The sequence below is a fragment of the Sorghum bicolor genome, chromosome 4 (assembly GCF_000003195.3).
Source record: "Sorghum bicolor cultivar BTx623 chromosome 4, Sorghum_bicolor_NCBIv3, whole genome shotgun sequence".
NCBI lineage: Eukaryota > Viridiplantae > Streptophyta > Magnoliopsida > Poales > Poaceae > Sorghum > Sorghum bicolor.
The window spans coordinates 5701505-5716859 of NC_012873.2; the positions used below are offsets into that span (position 1 = coordinate 5701505).

Consider the following 15355-nt stretch of genomic DNA (forward strand, 5'->3'; position numbering starts at 1 on the left):
TTTGAAATGGATTGAGTACTAATTACTGTAATTCTGATCTCCAGCGGCTAAACTTTGTTCATCGTGCATCCTCGCCACTTTTACTCACTGTGATCGTCTTCCAGGGCAGGGGTACCTTTCGGCGGCGAACCGAATGCACGCACATGCGGCCTCGGGGGTCGGGAGTCGCCTCTCCAATCAGTGTAATTTCAACTGTTTTGCAAATTTTGTTTGCCAAATGTTATTATTTACCAACTTCTAAAATAATACAGAGAGGAAAAAAGTCATCTCCAAGTATTTGACAAAATTGACTTAGAAAAAAATATATGGACCTGGCCTATTCTCACGCGCGGCTCGCGCGATTTTCTTTACGATGACAGGCCTTTGATTTATTGTTTGCAGGAGGAAGTCCTTCATATTGTTAAACCACAACATTTCTTGCCTGTTCATGGAGAACTCCTATTTCTCAAAGAACATGAATTGCTTGGAAGATCAACTGGCATAAGGCACACAACTGTAAGTAATCTCAATAACTTGGCGCTCTGGATTTGTATGCCAAGCGAGAGAATATATGCATGGTTCTTAGTTTGCAGTGGCTATTGAATTTCAACAAACAGTAAGAAATGTAGGGCCTTTCTGCTATAGTAGCAGTGAGTATTGACAAAAGACACATGTTTGGTCTGTATTTTTTTTTTCAAATTCCAAGTATTATTTGCATTGCCATTACAGCAAAGCTCATATTTGTTAGCATTGGTTGGGTTCTTAGATTGCTACTATAACTGCAGGTAATAAAAACGGAGAGGTGCTTGGTGTGTCACATCTAAGAAACAGAAGAGTTTTGTCCAATGGATTTGTTTCATTAGGGAAGGAGGATCTTCAGGTGAACCATTTATTCTATACCTTCGTTTTTTTCTGTCTTTAATAGCTATGATGTCTAACATGGCATATGATATTACAGCTCATGTATAGTGATGGGGACAAGGCTTTTGGTACATCCACTGATCTCTGCATTGATGAGAGACTAAGAATTGCATCTGATGGCATTATTTTTGTCAGGTAGTTTCTTGTACAGTTTTGGAGTATTTCTAGGTTTATCTTCAGCAAAAATTTCTCTTCTCATGTGAAATGAGAGTGGTTTATGTCGAGCTTTGTAATAGTCAAAATGGTAAAACCATATATCGTGTTATTTGGTGCACCTGAACATTTCATGTTATTCCTTTGCAGCATGGAGATCTTCCGACCTCAGAAGGAACATGGTTTAGCGCAGTCAGGTTTGAAAGGAAAATTTAAGATTACTACAATATGCCTATGGCTTGATAATGGAAGATTGTTGGACGCACTCTACAAAGCAGCTCATGCTGCATTGTCAAGTTGTCCTGTCAATTGTCCACTTAGTCACATGGAGAGGATGGTAGCTGAAATCTTGAGGAAAATGGTACGGAAGTATAGTGGGAAGAAGCCCGACGTCATTGCGGTTGCTACGGAGAACAGCATGGCAGGTTTCTCAGAACACCTCGATGCTAAATCATCTGGAAATTTTGGACCTTCCTCAGCTACTAGCCATTTGAGCAGGAGTCCAGCTACGAGTCTTGAAGGCAGCTATAAAACACACCCAGACAACCCAGAGGTGGATGCTGAAGGTACTCAACAAATTGTATGTTTTTCATTAATTCATATGGTTGTGCTTTGTTCTATGCTTTTCATTGTCTGATACTGTATGATGTGTTGACCTTGTCAGTGCTTTGTCACACAGAAACCCCTCCTGAGGCAGTGAGAACAACACCTGATGATGCAACTACAAGCTCCAATGGTGAAGCATTCTTCTCTTCAGATTTACATCAGCCTAAAACATTGGAGCACTTTTGGGAGTCATTCAAATCCCCTACAGCTGTTAAAATTGCACGAATTGTCAATGGGGGGAACAAACAAAATCTCAGCAAAATTGGCATAATGGGTAAGGACTCATCAATCCAGTCAGCTCCTGCTCCAGTTAAGTCTTCAAAAAAGAACAAGTGGAAACCTGAGGAAATTAAGAGCTTAATACAGATGCGTGGCGAAATGAATGAGAAATTTCAGAGCGTGAAAGGAAGAATGGTTCTGTGGGAGGAGATTTCTGATACCATGTTGAACCAAGGAATAAGTCGTACGCCGGCACAGTGCAAATCTTTATGGACATCGTTAGTTCAGAAATATGAGGTTAGTCATAGATTCAGTTTCTTCTGAGTCCTACAATATTCGGTCTGTAGAATGAAGCAAGATAGCTGTCATGTATTTCAGATTGCAATGTAATATCTGACAGTAGCAATCCTCTGTCATGTTATCTATCACCTACAAAATTTGAAATTTAAGATCAACTTGAACATAGAGAAACAAAAAAATATTAATGGGTATTTTCATCATTATGCTTCATTTTTTGTATTTCTAGTGTTAATTTATTATTAGATATCCTAACTATCAAACTATTGATAAAAACTACAATTTATTTTTTAATATAAAGTATAGTGTTGTCTACCAGCTCACAAAATTTGAGATTAAAACTTAACTTGAATATAAAGAAACAAAAAAAAAACCTTACTAAGGGAAAACATATATGACATTCTGAATTTACATTTGCTAACTAGCATGGAATTCTTGTACATCTTGAGCTAGCAAAACCACTCCTTCCGAAAGAGAGGAGAGAAGAATGTTTTCATGGATCAACACAATTGATCGAAAAAATGATTCATACATGTACAGGCCTATGTAAATTGTTTGTAAATAAACTATGTTCAGACTCAGTTTTTTTTATAAAAAAATACAACTCAGGTTCAGTTGTTGGATTGTTGTCGGCCGAAGTAGAAGAACAACGCCGTGCATGCGGCGGCTGCATACGGGAACATGGTCCAGATACCCTGGTTGCAGAACAAAACAAAAACAAGCATGATCTGATCAGAAAGCAGGGCAGGAAGGAGTTGGGAAGGAGCGTGAGAGACACCGAGAAGTACCACAGCTGCTGCGACACTGGCAAGGGCGACGACAGGCCGCTCTCGGAGGAGGAACCCAACTGCTAACTGCAGCAAAGCACCACTTGTTTTGTCACAGAACAGAGAGCTGACAGGTTCTTGCTAATGTTACTAGCTAAACCCACGACTTAGAAGTTACAGAGAAAGAATGAAAAACCAAAAGTCGGTTTACCTGAATAGGGAGAGTAAATAGACAACCGAAACAAACTCCTGCGAAGAAAAAGTCTGCTGATATACCCTGTTTATAACAGCCAAGGCATGTCATTGACAGAGATTTGTGAGCAATTGGTAAGTCACAGAGTCAAGCAAATTGACTAACCAATGCTCCAGCAAGAAATGCTGTAGGATTCCGAACACCAATTGAAAATCGTTCAACTGCAGTAAACAACATTGATATTAATAGGTTTTTCGGGAAAAAAAAACATTGACATTAATAGCTTTAGTTTTAAGTACTGAATTTTTTCTTATTGCAAATACTTAACAGACTTAATCATCAAATTTTCCTTCGAAGCTGCACACAAAGCTCTACGGTGTTCCACTTCCTTTCACTCCGAGATACACATGCTTGAGAAAGAAAAAAAAAACACTGAGAGTTCAGATGTATACCAAAGCCAATTAGGTTTCCATACTTCTGAACTGCTTGTGATATGCTTAGTGCTTTCTCCTTACCAATTCCAATCTAAAAAGGGGGACTGCAATTAGAGTCATTATTATGCCAAGAATACTGTGTCATAGTTTTGCAAATATGAAGATGTATACTCCTTTATTTTCTTTCTTTCTTGGCAAATAACTTATCTGTAAATAAGATAAAGTGAGATAAACCCTACTTCACACCTTGCTGCTTATGTCTTCTGATGCTCTAGTTTGCCTGAAGAGTTTCCCTAGATAGAATGGGATCATGTCACTAATACAAACACCCCTGCATGTATGGGTGAGTTAACATAATAGAACACAGTAGTATTCACTAACAAAAGCCAGTGAGACCAAGGATAGAGGATGCACACACCAGTAAATCCATAGCACTGTGGAGACTATATAAGATGCATTCGCCGAGAATGACGTAACAAGAGATTGCCAAGTTCCATCCAAACAAAGTGTTCGTGCTAAAGAAATTCCAGCCTACATCAGAAGGAGGGGAAAAAAGACTTTGCTTCTCAACACAAACAAATGGCAGATGAATACACATATATAAAGTTGTTGCATTGAAAGTCTGACTGCATGTGGAAAATAAAGTTAGGAACTTAGTTGGGCATGGTCACATTGATGGTACCGGTCTAAAGGACAGACCCAAACATTTAAAGCTTCTTCACTGATAAACAGTCCAAATCCAGCAGCCATGAGCAACCAAAAGTAGACCCACCTGAAGAAATTTTTATACATGATCTGATATATTAGAGAAGTGGTGCAAAAATGAAAGAGGACTAGATTCATGGCTACCGAGTTAAACATAACTTTTTATTTGTATTTAGAATTGAACTGTGTAGTTCATGAATTTTCTGCAATCCTCAGTTAGAAAAATACCGTATATAGACATGAGATTTTGTTTCTTGACAAATTTGTCCCTAGTGGCTCTGCATTCATTTAGCAATGCTATCCTTAATATTTGGTGGTAGAAGCTATTGGCCTAGTTTTGTCAAATATAACTTGATGGTGTGTGGTTGAGATACCTCCAGAAAAGAGCAATGTACTAGAAATTCTACAGGAAAAAACAGCTCTGCCGAGACATATTCTAATTAAAATACACTAGAGTACACCACAGACCACACCTCTTAAATGCTAACTGCAATCTAGTCAACAAGAACAGGGAATGAAAAACGTCATTAATCCATGGATAGTAGGATACACTTGTTTGCCTTTTTTTTTTAGCGAACATGCATGAGTCGGTGCTCATTTCATTGATAGAGAAGGAACACACTTGTTTGCCTTAACTAACTAGCCAATTTGCAATTGGCTGGCAATCACCAAACTCAATATTAAAAAACAGGATCAAAGAAAACGTTGTGGAAATCATTCCATAGTCAGATAATTTGTAGGTCCCTACACTTGCCAGAGGGGAAATGGGTAGTATGACGTTTGTTTATAGCATTGACCTGACATTACTATGGCCTATGGGGAAGATATGCATGGATAAGCAAATGTGAACCAGGGTAACTGATTACAGTCAGCAGCAGAGAAACAAATAGTCTGTATCTCACAAGCCACAAAGATAATACACATAGCCAAATTGACATACCCTGGTGTGTATTCTGGAATTATGACTTTCTTCCCAAATAGAGAAAACGTGTATCCGATCGTCGCTGCTGCTGTGTCAGACTGCGTGGAAGCATCAACTATCTGTGGCAGACTGAAAGAAGGGCCTGAGGAAGGCTCTTTCATGACCAGTGAAATCACAGTGGCCGTGGCTGCAATACCGATAGCAACTGCCATTTTTGCAAGGAGTGAAGCACCTGGGGTAGCAGATTCTACTTCCACTGCATCAATAACCTCATTCAGATCTTCACTATCGGAAGAAGGCCCTGCTCCAGACACTGATGCTTTTGCAGTCCGGGGCACCAAGCAGGATAAGTTGCACAAACTGTTTCTGTTCACAAGAATATAAACTTATATCTCAAGTAATAACACATTGCATCTACCATCTAGTAGTAAACTTCCCCCCAAGCGCCATTCTGCCACAGAGGCACATATTCCTCAATTCACGAGTTTACGAGTGGGTGTTAGTGAGTAGTAGTCGCAAAATCATGACAAGATCCCCATCAAATGAGTATCCCATAATCCAAATAAGCACGGGAAAGAAAAATCTCGGCCATCTGGACACCCAGGAGAAAATCTGCACAACCTCATTGCTTTGCTCCCAAACCCAGATCGTTCCCACCGGAAGAGGCTCCAGAAGCACCTAACCTCCTAATGCGACCGCGTGCAGCTCCGTCGGGCAAGGCGGCGAGGCGACGGGGGCGGGAGCGAGGAGTCCGCCGCGGCGGTGGAAGGGAGCCGAAGCGCGTGGCGACAGTCGCCATGGGAGGCGGCGGTGGTGGCGTGTGCATCGGGCTATCGGCGGCGGTTTGTGTGGCGCCAAGCAGGCTGCTGACTGCTCCACTTCCACTTTGGTGTGGGTCCCGGAGGAAATGGAATTGCTGATGTTACAGGAGCTTCTGAATTTTGTTTTTTTTAATATATTCAGTGAAGACTACAATTTTCATCCATAAATAAATGCACGTCTCGTTTTTCCAATGAGTCAAATATTTTTAAGTTTGATCAAACATATAAAAAATATACTAATATTATCATATGTAATATACCCCCTTCATATAGGATTTAGAAATTGTTTAGGACTTTGACACGGTCTCAAAACACAATTTTAACCTCTTATTTTTATAAAAGTATTTTTATGAAAGTATTTTTTAAGATAAATCTATTCATATAATTTTCACATTTGCAAACTCAATAATTTAAAAGTTATTGATGATTTATATTCCTAATGTTTGACCCAAACCTTATTCAAAACGGCTTTTAAATACGGAGGCAGTATATCATTAGGTTGAACATGAAATATACTTTTCATAATATACTTATTTGCAGATACAAATGTTAATATTATTTGATATATTTCTATGACTTTTTGAAAAGCGAGACGTGCATTTATTTGTGGATGGAAGAAGTAACTTCGACAGGGAACTCCAAAAATCTTCTGAATTTTCTTCCTTCCAAAACAGAAAATGCAACAGAAAATTTATTTTCAAGCCAAGAAGAAAAGAAAATTAAGCCGAGATGCGTTGCTGTGGTGCCACTGGTCAACCTGTTACTCTATTCCAACGCTGTCATTAGTTTAGCTGTAAATGTCAAAGTCGTGAACCACACGGAACCAAAGATTTTTCTTTTTCTAAAAAAGGAAAAAAAAACTCGAAATTACTTTTCTAAGTTTCTCCGTGTCCTCTAAAATGAATCTCACCTAAACAAAAGATTACTTCTGACTAAAACTGAGACTCTCCATGTTTAAACTTACCACGTCAGCACGTATGCATCCTGATCCCGTAGGCCTGGCCGACGTTCAGGCCAGCCCCAACGCGGTGATGTGGCTTGTAGCCTTAACCAGCCAGCTAGGTTCGGATGCCAAGTTGGAGGTAAACTAGTGGCTTGCAAGCTATCAGTGCTTCATGCTAAAGATGTTGATAGAAAGCAACGGGTGAGAGTAGGAGAAAAAAAACAGAGTACGATGAATTCAGATAAATAAAAAAGCTAGTTGTTATTTTCATTGTGTGTATGGTAGACTTGGAGCTCTGAATCTACATGTAACTAAACTTTTTATCTAAGACCACCATGGATGTATGCTTGCGTTGGGCATGCTCTCAACAGCAGCCCAGACATTATCATCGTGCACGCCACACACGGTAGGGGACGTATGGAGACCCGAATTTCAGGGATAGCTAACTAGCAAATTTGAAGAGCCATCTTAAAGACGATTTTTACAAAACGATTTATCTAGTGTTGGAGATGCTCTGAAACTTGGGTTGATTTCATTTGGTCCAATTTACGTCTCACAAGAATTTTTTTCCATGTATAAGTTAAGGCCTTGTTTAGTTCCATAAAAATTTTGCAAAATTTTTCAGATTCTCCGTCACATCGAATCTTTAGACGTATGCATGAAGTATTAAATATAGATTAAAATAAAAACTAATTGCACGATTTGGTCGAAAATTAACGAGACGAATCTTTTGAGCCTAGTTAGTCTATAATTGGACAATATTTGTCAAATACAAACGAAAGTGTTACTATTCATATTTTGCAAAAAATTTTGGAACTAAACAAGGCCTAAATCTTAATTTCAAATTTGTGAGCTATTGACGGACATCATAAGTTATTTTAGAAAACTACACTATAAGTTATTCGTCATTAGGATTCATATGTTTTTGTGTTTCTGGTGTTAATTAATTTATTACTAGACTAGATATCCTAACATGTCAGAATATTGATAAAAAAATTGTGATGTATTCTTTAACATGTGTTATCTATTCCCTCGTATATTTTGAAATTAAAAACCAACTTAAATGTAGGAAAACAGAAAAACTAATATTATTAAGAGATAAATTGGACAAATTGAAATACTTGAGGAAGTAAACCGAACCAAATGTTAGTTTGCAGTTATCTAAACGTTGTACTGATTTGGACTATTTCAACCAAAAAAAATACTGTCAGTAGTATCCAATCATGAATTGGTGCAGGCAGGGTAACTTTTTTTTCTGATCTGTATTTATGTGCAGGTTAATGACAATTTATATCTATTTAAGGAACATTATGTTACAGCCCATTTGAGGATGTAAGAGGGTCACACAGAGAGCAAGAAGGAGAACATGTGGGGGTACAATGGAAGCCACCAAGGAAGGATCAGTGCAGAAAGGTCAGGGACAAGAGGGCAACGACGCCAGCCCACAAGAGGCCGTTCGCCGTGTTGGAGCTGAACGCCGATGAGGTGTTGTCAGCCGCCTTTGGTGCCGGCGCGTCGGCGGTGATCACAGCTTTAACCGGAGGCAGCGGCGGGTCCACTACGTCAGTGGGTTGGAGCAACGGTGCCGGCGCTCCCGCCGGAGCCAACATCCCGGGGGCTGCCAGGTTGACCAGAGCGCCAGGTTGTGCAGGCAGGATCGAGTAGCTCAGGTTCAGCTTCATGTCACTGCATGGACTCCCTGCAGTTCATACATAGTAATTGCTCAAAGCTTTTTTGTCTGAAAACAAAAGGACATATACTTATTTGGTATAGCTGCATCATCTGAGATTTTTCGTGAGTGTTTCATATCATAGCTGGCTTGGCTATCATCAGGCTATATCAGATACTCACTGAAGTAGGAAGCTGCAGTGGCAGGGTAGTCCGTGACGATCCCATCGGCCACCACCGAATAAGCGTAGGTAGCGACCTCGATCGTCGGGTCAGCGAAGAAGTCGAAGCCGAGGTTCATGAACTCGTTCTTGAGCACGCCAACAAACACGGTGAGGTTGGCGGCCTGTAGGCTGCCGACCGTGTCGGTGAAGTGCGTCATGAAGTAGCCGGTGATCTGCGCAACCGAGTTCCGGTTGATCCTCACCGTGTCCGCGAACTTCTTGATGTCATCCAGCGACGGCTTGGAGGCGCCGCTGATCTTGGCCTCGATGTTGAGCACCCTCCTGAATGTCTTGAACTTCTTGAACGCCTCCAGCACCGACGAGTCGTCGGACTGGACGAACACCTGCTGCTTGGTCTCCTTGTCGTAGCCCGCCTTGGTCAGCGCGCTAGACACCGCCTCCACAATGCCGATCCCTCTCTTGGCGAGGTATGCAGCATGCTGCATGTGTGCATCGGCACAAGAATGCTTGCATTGATCGATATATATATGTATATATTTTTCTGAACAGACAGACAGAAAAAAGAAACAAACGACCGTAACTAGGAGGAACTGAATGCTTATTTCTTACCTCTATTTCGATCAGTATACCGGTGATGTTGCTGGCCTTGGCCAAGTCTAAGAAATGGGGCAAAGTCATCAACTTGCCGGCATTCTTTGCTAGAGGATTTCTTTGCATGCCTGCCTGAGCAAACGGAGAGACGAGGGCGGCTGCTCAGATCAAGAGGGGGGGAATGGTTGTCAGTGCATGAGCAAATATGACATGACATTGTAGGGGGGAAAACTATGAACAAGCAAACAGATGTTCTTCACATACGCCTCAAGGTTGCAATCTCACTCCATGACAGATCGAACGAGAAAATGCCAGACTTGTTCTGGATCTCATGGACAGTAGAGGCTTTGGACGCAAAAGCGGTGGCCGCGGTCGTGGAGCTGGAGATATCAGCGGAGTGCATGCAGAAGGCCGTTCCGTCTTTTGACATCTGAACCGTGCAATCGATGATGTCAGCGGCATCTTTGATCGCCTCCTGGTAGGCAAGATCTGTGCTGCCGGCGAACATGCCGCTCGCGCCGTTGTGGGTGATGATCAGCGGCCTGCTTTTTCCAGGAGGTGGTAGAGGATTGCCCTTGGAATGAGCCATGCAAGCTGGGGAAAAAAAGCAAAAACCCTTGAGACTTTAAAAGGAGGAAAACTGGAAAAGATGGTAAGCTGCTACGGAGTAGCACATAATGTGCAGGTTTCTATCATGAATTCATGATGGACAACAGTTTTTAGCTCTTTCCAGTTCCAACATTGAATACAATTCTTACCAACAGCCCCTGATGCGGTGACCGGGAAGTCCGTAAGCACACCGTCAACAGAGAAGTCTGGATTGTCTATGAACTGCAAGTACTCTGCAGAGGGATCATAGCTGTAGTTGTAACTCAAGACGATATCATTGGCAAATCCGGATGCATACACTTCCAGCCCGATGGCATGAGCATCTTTGACCAAACTGGTGGGCGATGGCGCCAAGTACTGATCCTTTTCTACTGGCCAGATGTATGTCTTGGGCACAAGAATCCCAACTGCGAATTCCTTGATGGATTTTAGATCTTTCAGAAGTTCCCCATATGTTTTCTTGGTTGAAGGCTCCTCAATGTCTTCATTGAGTAACCGGAAGATGAGCTTTGTCTTGGCTTTCTTGAGCTTCCCACCCAAGCTTTTCAAGAATTCAATCTCCGGCGAGGAGATGTAAGAGAGGGTATCTTTTGGTAGTTCTAATATATAATCTTCACTACTTAATTTGTGCTCCAAAAAGAATGAATTGTACTGCGAAAGTGAACAAGTCGTGTTACAAGTTAGATGCATAACATGTTGAAATAAGAAGAGGGAAGGCTCGTGGATTGACTGGAATCACATTTACCTGTACATTAAGCCATATTTGAGGGGGGTGGAGTTCAACAACTTCATCAAGCGGGTACATCCGCAAGGAGCCATCAAATGTGCTTGGGCGCGAAAAGATGTTCTGTATCACTGAGGGATTACCAAAGCAAAGCATGTCAAGCCAGTACAATTCTGACAGGAAACTAATACTTCAAAATGGTTAGTTCCACCTTAATTTTCTCCCCCCTCCCCTTTTTTTTGCAAAAGCGTCATCCATATGGAGCAGAAATCGAACACTGAATGTTCAGTTAGGAAGTAATCAGAGGGTTCTTTTCTGCTTACATGAGACGTTCTGCGCCAGCTGTTCTGCGGTGAAATCTAGAGAGAACCAGCCACGGACATCTTCTCCGTGCAGCTTGTATGTCCTTTCCATCTTGGGGAAGATCTCAGAGACAGTCGTCGAGTTATCAAGGGTCAACCCTGTTTTGCAGAAGCCTATACGGTCGCTTGACAATTGTAGATCACATAACAGAACGACATCAGGCAAGCAGGCAGTCAAGGCAAACTGGTAGGCAAACTGGCTCGAGTCAGGAAACAAGCCAGAGAATCCTCCTCGAGCTATGACTAGAGGGGGAAGACCTGTAGGATGATAGCAATAGCATTAGCAGCTAAGCAGCATGGCATTGCAATTGTACAAACAGAACACTTGAAACTTGATAAATGACAGAGCAGACACTGCAATAGAAAAATCAGCAAATCTCTGGCAAATGCTGATTGATTGAATCCTGAGCAAACAACAAGAAAAAAAATGTAAAAAATACAATACCGCTCAGAGTCAGCCATTTTGGCCCTGCTGGAGGTTTCAAAGCAGCACTGGCTCCTTGAAGCAGTAAGAGGATCAAAAACATGTGAGGATAGCTTGCTCCCATTTGGTCAGGAGGAGCACCCTACATTACAGCGCAATTCTGTGAGCTCCTGAAAAATGCAGTAACAAGTAATCTGCTACTTTCTCTTTTGAGAGGAAAGAGAATCGTCAGGTACTTCAGGAATCCAGACAATAACTGGAAACAATAACATGCATTCATAAACAAAAAATGTAAGCCGTGGAAAAGAATTAAAAAAAATCGGAGAAGTCTACTAACGTTCAATGAACATGATTAATCGGTTAAGGGGAGCGGTGACCTTGCACCACACATGAAATTTCAGACAAATCCAAGCAAAAGTTGAAACACAAAGATTTCAGGAGAGAAACGTACCTCACATGAAACTCCAAGAAGAAAATTGAGAGAAGCTGTTCTCCGGCCCCACCGAGGCTAAGGTCCGCAGGCACACTATATCAGATTGTGGAGAGGAGACAAAGGAGGAGGTTTGCAGACAAAGAAAAACCTCCTAAAATTAGATGGCTCCTGAATGATGGCCACCATTCAGCAACAGGCTTAATTTAGAGCTCCAACTCACAAAAATAACTTGTTACACATGCTCCTTTTCCCAAAGGGGAAAATGAGAGGCGTGGTACATCACGTACTGCATCCATCTGGCAGTTTTCATTGGGAGGGCGCAATTTTTGACGCTTGAAACACAACTAGTCATTGCTTTTACTGTTGTAATCGATCACATGTCCTTGTAACAGCCTTCTTAAATGCTTGTTGAACATATCAGGCATTAAGAACAGCACAACTCCCACATTTTTTTAAGAATTTTTTGTAACAGCCCTCTTAAGAAAGAAAGCATATGGCAGTTTTTCCTGTCTGTATATTTCACAAATTTCTACAAAATGCTGCAAAGCATAGTGATTTAAAAAAAAGTTCAACAGCATAGTATTGGTCACCTAAGCCAATAATCACACACGAAATAGTAACGCGGTGAACTTATTGGAATTTATAGAGTACATCCATATATTACAACTCAACACACACTTGAAACAGAGATCTAGTTTTACACTCAGGTCCAAATTGCATTTGCCCTATTTCCTGGCAGCATTTAAGATCTTCAAGTTAGACACCATTGAGAGTAATCACAATTTTGCGAGGACTGGCATGGTCACGATGTTCGCACAGCCATATGCCCTGAAACAGAACCCAAATAAGATGTGGCAACTTGAACACATGCAGTTTGTTATACTATCAGATGGCTCCTAAAGCTCACACCGTTTGCCAGGTGTTACCTAATCATGGTATTACCATTGCAAATTGAGATACATGAACTAAGCTTGAATATCAGATATTCAATTGTGAGAAGGGATATATGTTTCCCTCACCTGCCAAGTGCCCATATTGAGACGTCCATCAGTTATAGGAATCCTGCATAGAGCAAGATGCAAACAGTTAAAAACTTCTACACAGTAGAAGAATAACATAATGGAGGGAGAAAGTGAGGAATCGCGTACGTTAAGGCACAACCAAACATAGAAGATTTAATATGTGCTGGCATGTCATCAGGTCCTGTAATTAGAACAGAACTCTCACTGTATTATCACAAAGAAAGCAATACAGTTTTCATAACCAATCACCCATAAGAGTAGTTTATGAGTACACTACCCAAAAGCTCAGTGATTTTTTGCAAAAATTAACACCATTGAGACTTAACTAACCTTCCATAGTGTGTCTCCAAGGAGCATTGTGGCCCTGAAAATGATGGCATAAGGAAGCAGCATTTCAATTGTACCATTTAAAAGAGAATAGAAAATTTAGGCCACTAACCTCTGGAACAATTCTGTTAAGAAAAGTTTCAGTGTCAGCCTGCACATCTGAGTCATAGTTCTCGTTGATGGTCAGCGATGCGCTTGTGTGCTGCACTGCAAAACGAAAATAATTCATTTTATAACACTAAAATGCAAGGAATAGTTCTTATCTACATGCTTGTCAGCTCATGAACATGCATTTCAATGGTGACAAAAATAAAGAATATATAGGCCGCGACCTTTACTATGAATTAGGCAAACTGCTTGCGCCGTTGTACGGCTACAATGAATTATTTATTTTTCAGAACATGTAGAATCAATACATATTGAACTTCTGTGCTAGTACTAGCATACCACAGATTCAATGAACTCTCTTCCAAAGGCATCCATGGCGTCAATGATCATGTCCAGTGACTGGAGGGACAAATTCCAGTGGATGTTTAGCAAATTGCAGCAAAGAAGGCTAAAAGGGCATTCAAAAGAGAGGTGGAAGAGAGTTTCTTCACTGGAGGTATTGCACAGAACACAATTGTAGTCATCTAGATGCCTATTCTTTCTTCTGAGAAAATTTCTTGAGTTCAGAGAACCCAAAAGAAGAATTTCTATTTACTTAGAGCACTTGATCTCCAAAACCAAGAAGAAGCCATGGCACAGTTTCAGCTTACTACACAGAATCAATTTCCATCCGCTAAATGCCATCAACACGCGGCTTAAACATGTCAACAGTTCATAAGCCACACTAAGACCCCTGAAGTTCTGCTGTTTGACCGAATAAGCCGAGTGATTTTACTAAAAGGTGCCTTGAGGCTGCCAAATTTCGATGCAGCAAGTGAAGTTCAGTTCAGTAAATTTCCATCAATTCTATCCCTCACCCACCCTGTCAGATTCTACAGAAAACTATCTGTAATTCTACAACTTAACAGCAACTTACGACATGTCGGCATGTAAGCAAGAACGAACCTACATGGAAATGTCTAGAAACGCATGATAATAAGTAGGTAATATGTGTCAACATACGGAAGAAATGCGCGAGACCGCACTTGAACCCGGCCAGGTCGCCCTCGATCTCCCTCAGAATCTGCAGCGCAACCCGGAGGAACATAAGATAAGGGAATCTCAGTACCAAGGCCACGAAGTGCGAGTACGAGAGACCGCGGGTGAGAGTTGAGAGAGCACGGATGGGACCTTGGGGGTGATGAGGTGGCAGCCCCGCCGATGCGCGGGGATAACGACGGTCTTCTGGGCCCACTTTGCGGCCATGGAGCGGGGCGCGATGAGGTAGGGGGCGGCGCCGGGACCGGGCGGCGCCCGTGCTGCGGCGGTGCTGGTTTTTGTTGCCTGGTTGCCTGATTGGGAGCGCTCGCGGCGGCACGGGGAGACGCAGCAGGAGCTTGAGGTGGCGACTGGCGAGGTGGGGGCGGCGTGGGCTTTGTGGTTGCGAAGGAGCACGGCGATACGGATTCGCGGCCGTCAGATGGAAGGAGATGAACGCGGCGCGTGGATCGCCTGTGGTGACCATGATAGTAGGTTCGCTAAAACAATTTAGCCTTTGTTTATTCAGCTTAATGAGAAATTATAGAAAGTATGGTAAGAGCAACTTCGAAAAAGTCTCTCTATTTGTCCTAATCGCTAGGAATAGAGATTTTGATAAAAAAACTAGTCTTTAACAACTTTTCTAAATGGTCATCCAAATATAATTATCTTGTATTTGAGATTTTTCGCTAGCCAAAAATAGAAGACCAGAATGACTCTCTAGAGTGCGCATGAGGTATAGAAAAAATGTTGGAGAGTGAAAAGATATAGGAAGTGATTTTTATACAAATAACTCCCCAATAATTTAAGAGTGAAATTTAGAAAGGCTCTTACGTTCCGGATTATCCGCTAGTTATAGATAGAAACGAGAATGATAGCTCTACAGAGTGCAAGTAAGATATAAAATTCTACTTAAAGATATGAA

General features: G+C 41.6%; 2 protein-coding genes across 3 annotated transcripts; one reads left to right on the forward strand and one right to left on the reverse strand.

The window, feature by feature from the left end:
- LOC8077652 lies at positions 757–2697 on the forward strand. The gene is made up of 4 exons (XM_002451645.2): positions 757–859; positions 938–1035; positions 1204–1619; positions 1733–2697. The coding sequence occupies exons 2-4, from the start codon at positions 941–943 to the stop codon at positions 2200–2202; spliced, it is 981 nt and encodes a 326-aa protein (XP_002451690.2). The 5' UTR covers positions 757–859; positions 938–940; the 3' UTR covers positions 2203–2697.
- On the reverse strand, positions 2569–14899 carry LOC8079427 (glycerophosphodiester phosphodiesterase GDPDL7). 2 transcript variants are annotated; one of them, XM_021459317.1, is made up of 21 exons: positions 14584–14899; positions 14416–14476; positions 13418–13512; positions 13309–13342; positions 11061–11357; positions 10759–10868; positions 10163–10664; positions 9669–9998; positions 9423–9562; positions 8812–9292; positions 8490–8659; position 6963; positions 5215–5509; positions 4269–4341; positions 3988–4100; positions 3816–3900; positions 3588–3660; positions 3301–3356; positions 3154–3219; positions 2964–3029; positions 2569–2870 (listed from the first exon to the last, which is right to left on the reverse strand). In XM_021459317.1, exons 1-21 carry the CDS (start codon positions 14656–14658, stop codon positions 2787–2789), a joined length of 3207 nt encoding a protein of 1068 aa, XP_021314992.1. In that variant the 5' UTR covers positions 14659–14899; the 3' UTR covers positions 2569–2786. The 2 variants fall into 2 exon arrangements, with proteins under 2 accessions (XP_021314992.1, XP_021314991.1); XM_021459316.1 differs by lacking the exons at positions 2569–2870; positions 2964–3029; positions 3154–3219; ... (9 more) ...; positions 14416–14476; positions 14584–14899 and adding exons at positions 11545–11665; positions 11975–12076 and having other exon boundaries at positions 8189–8659.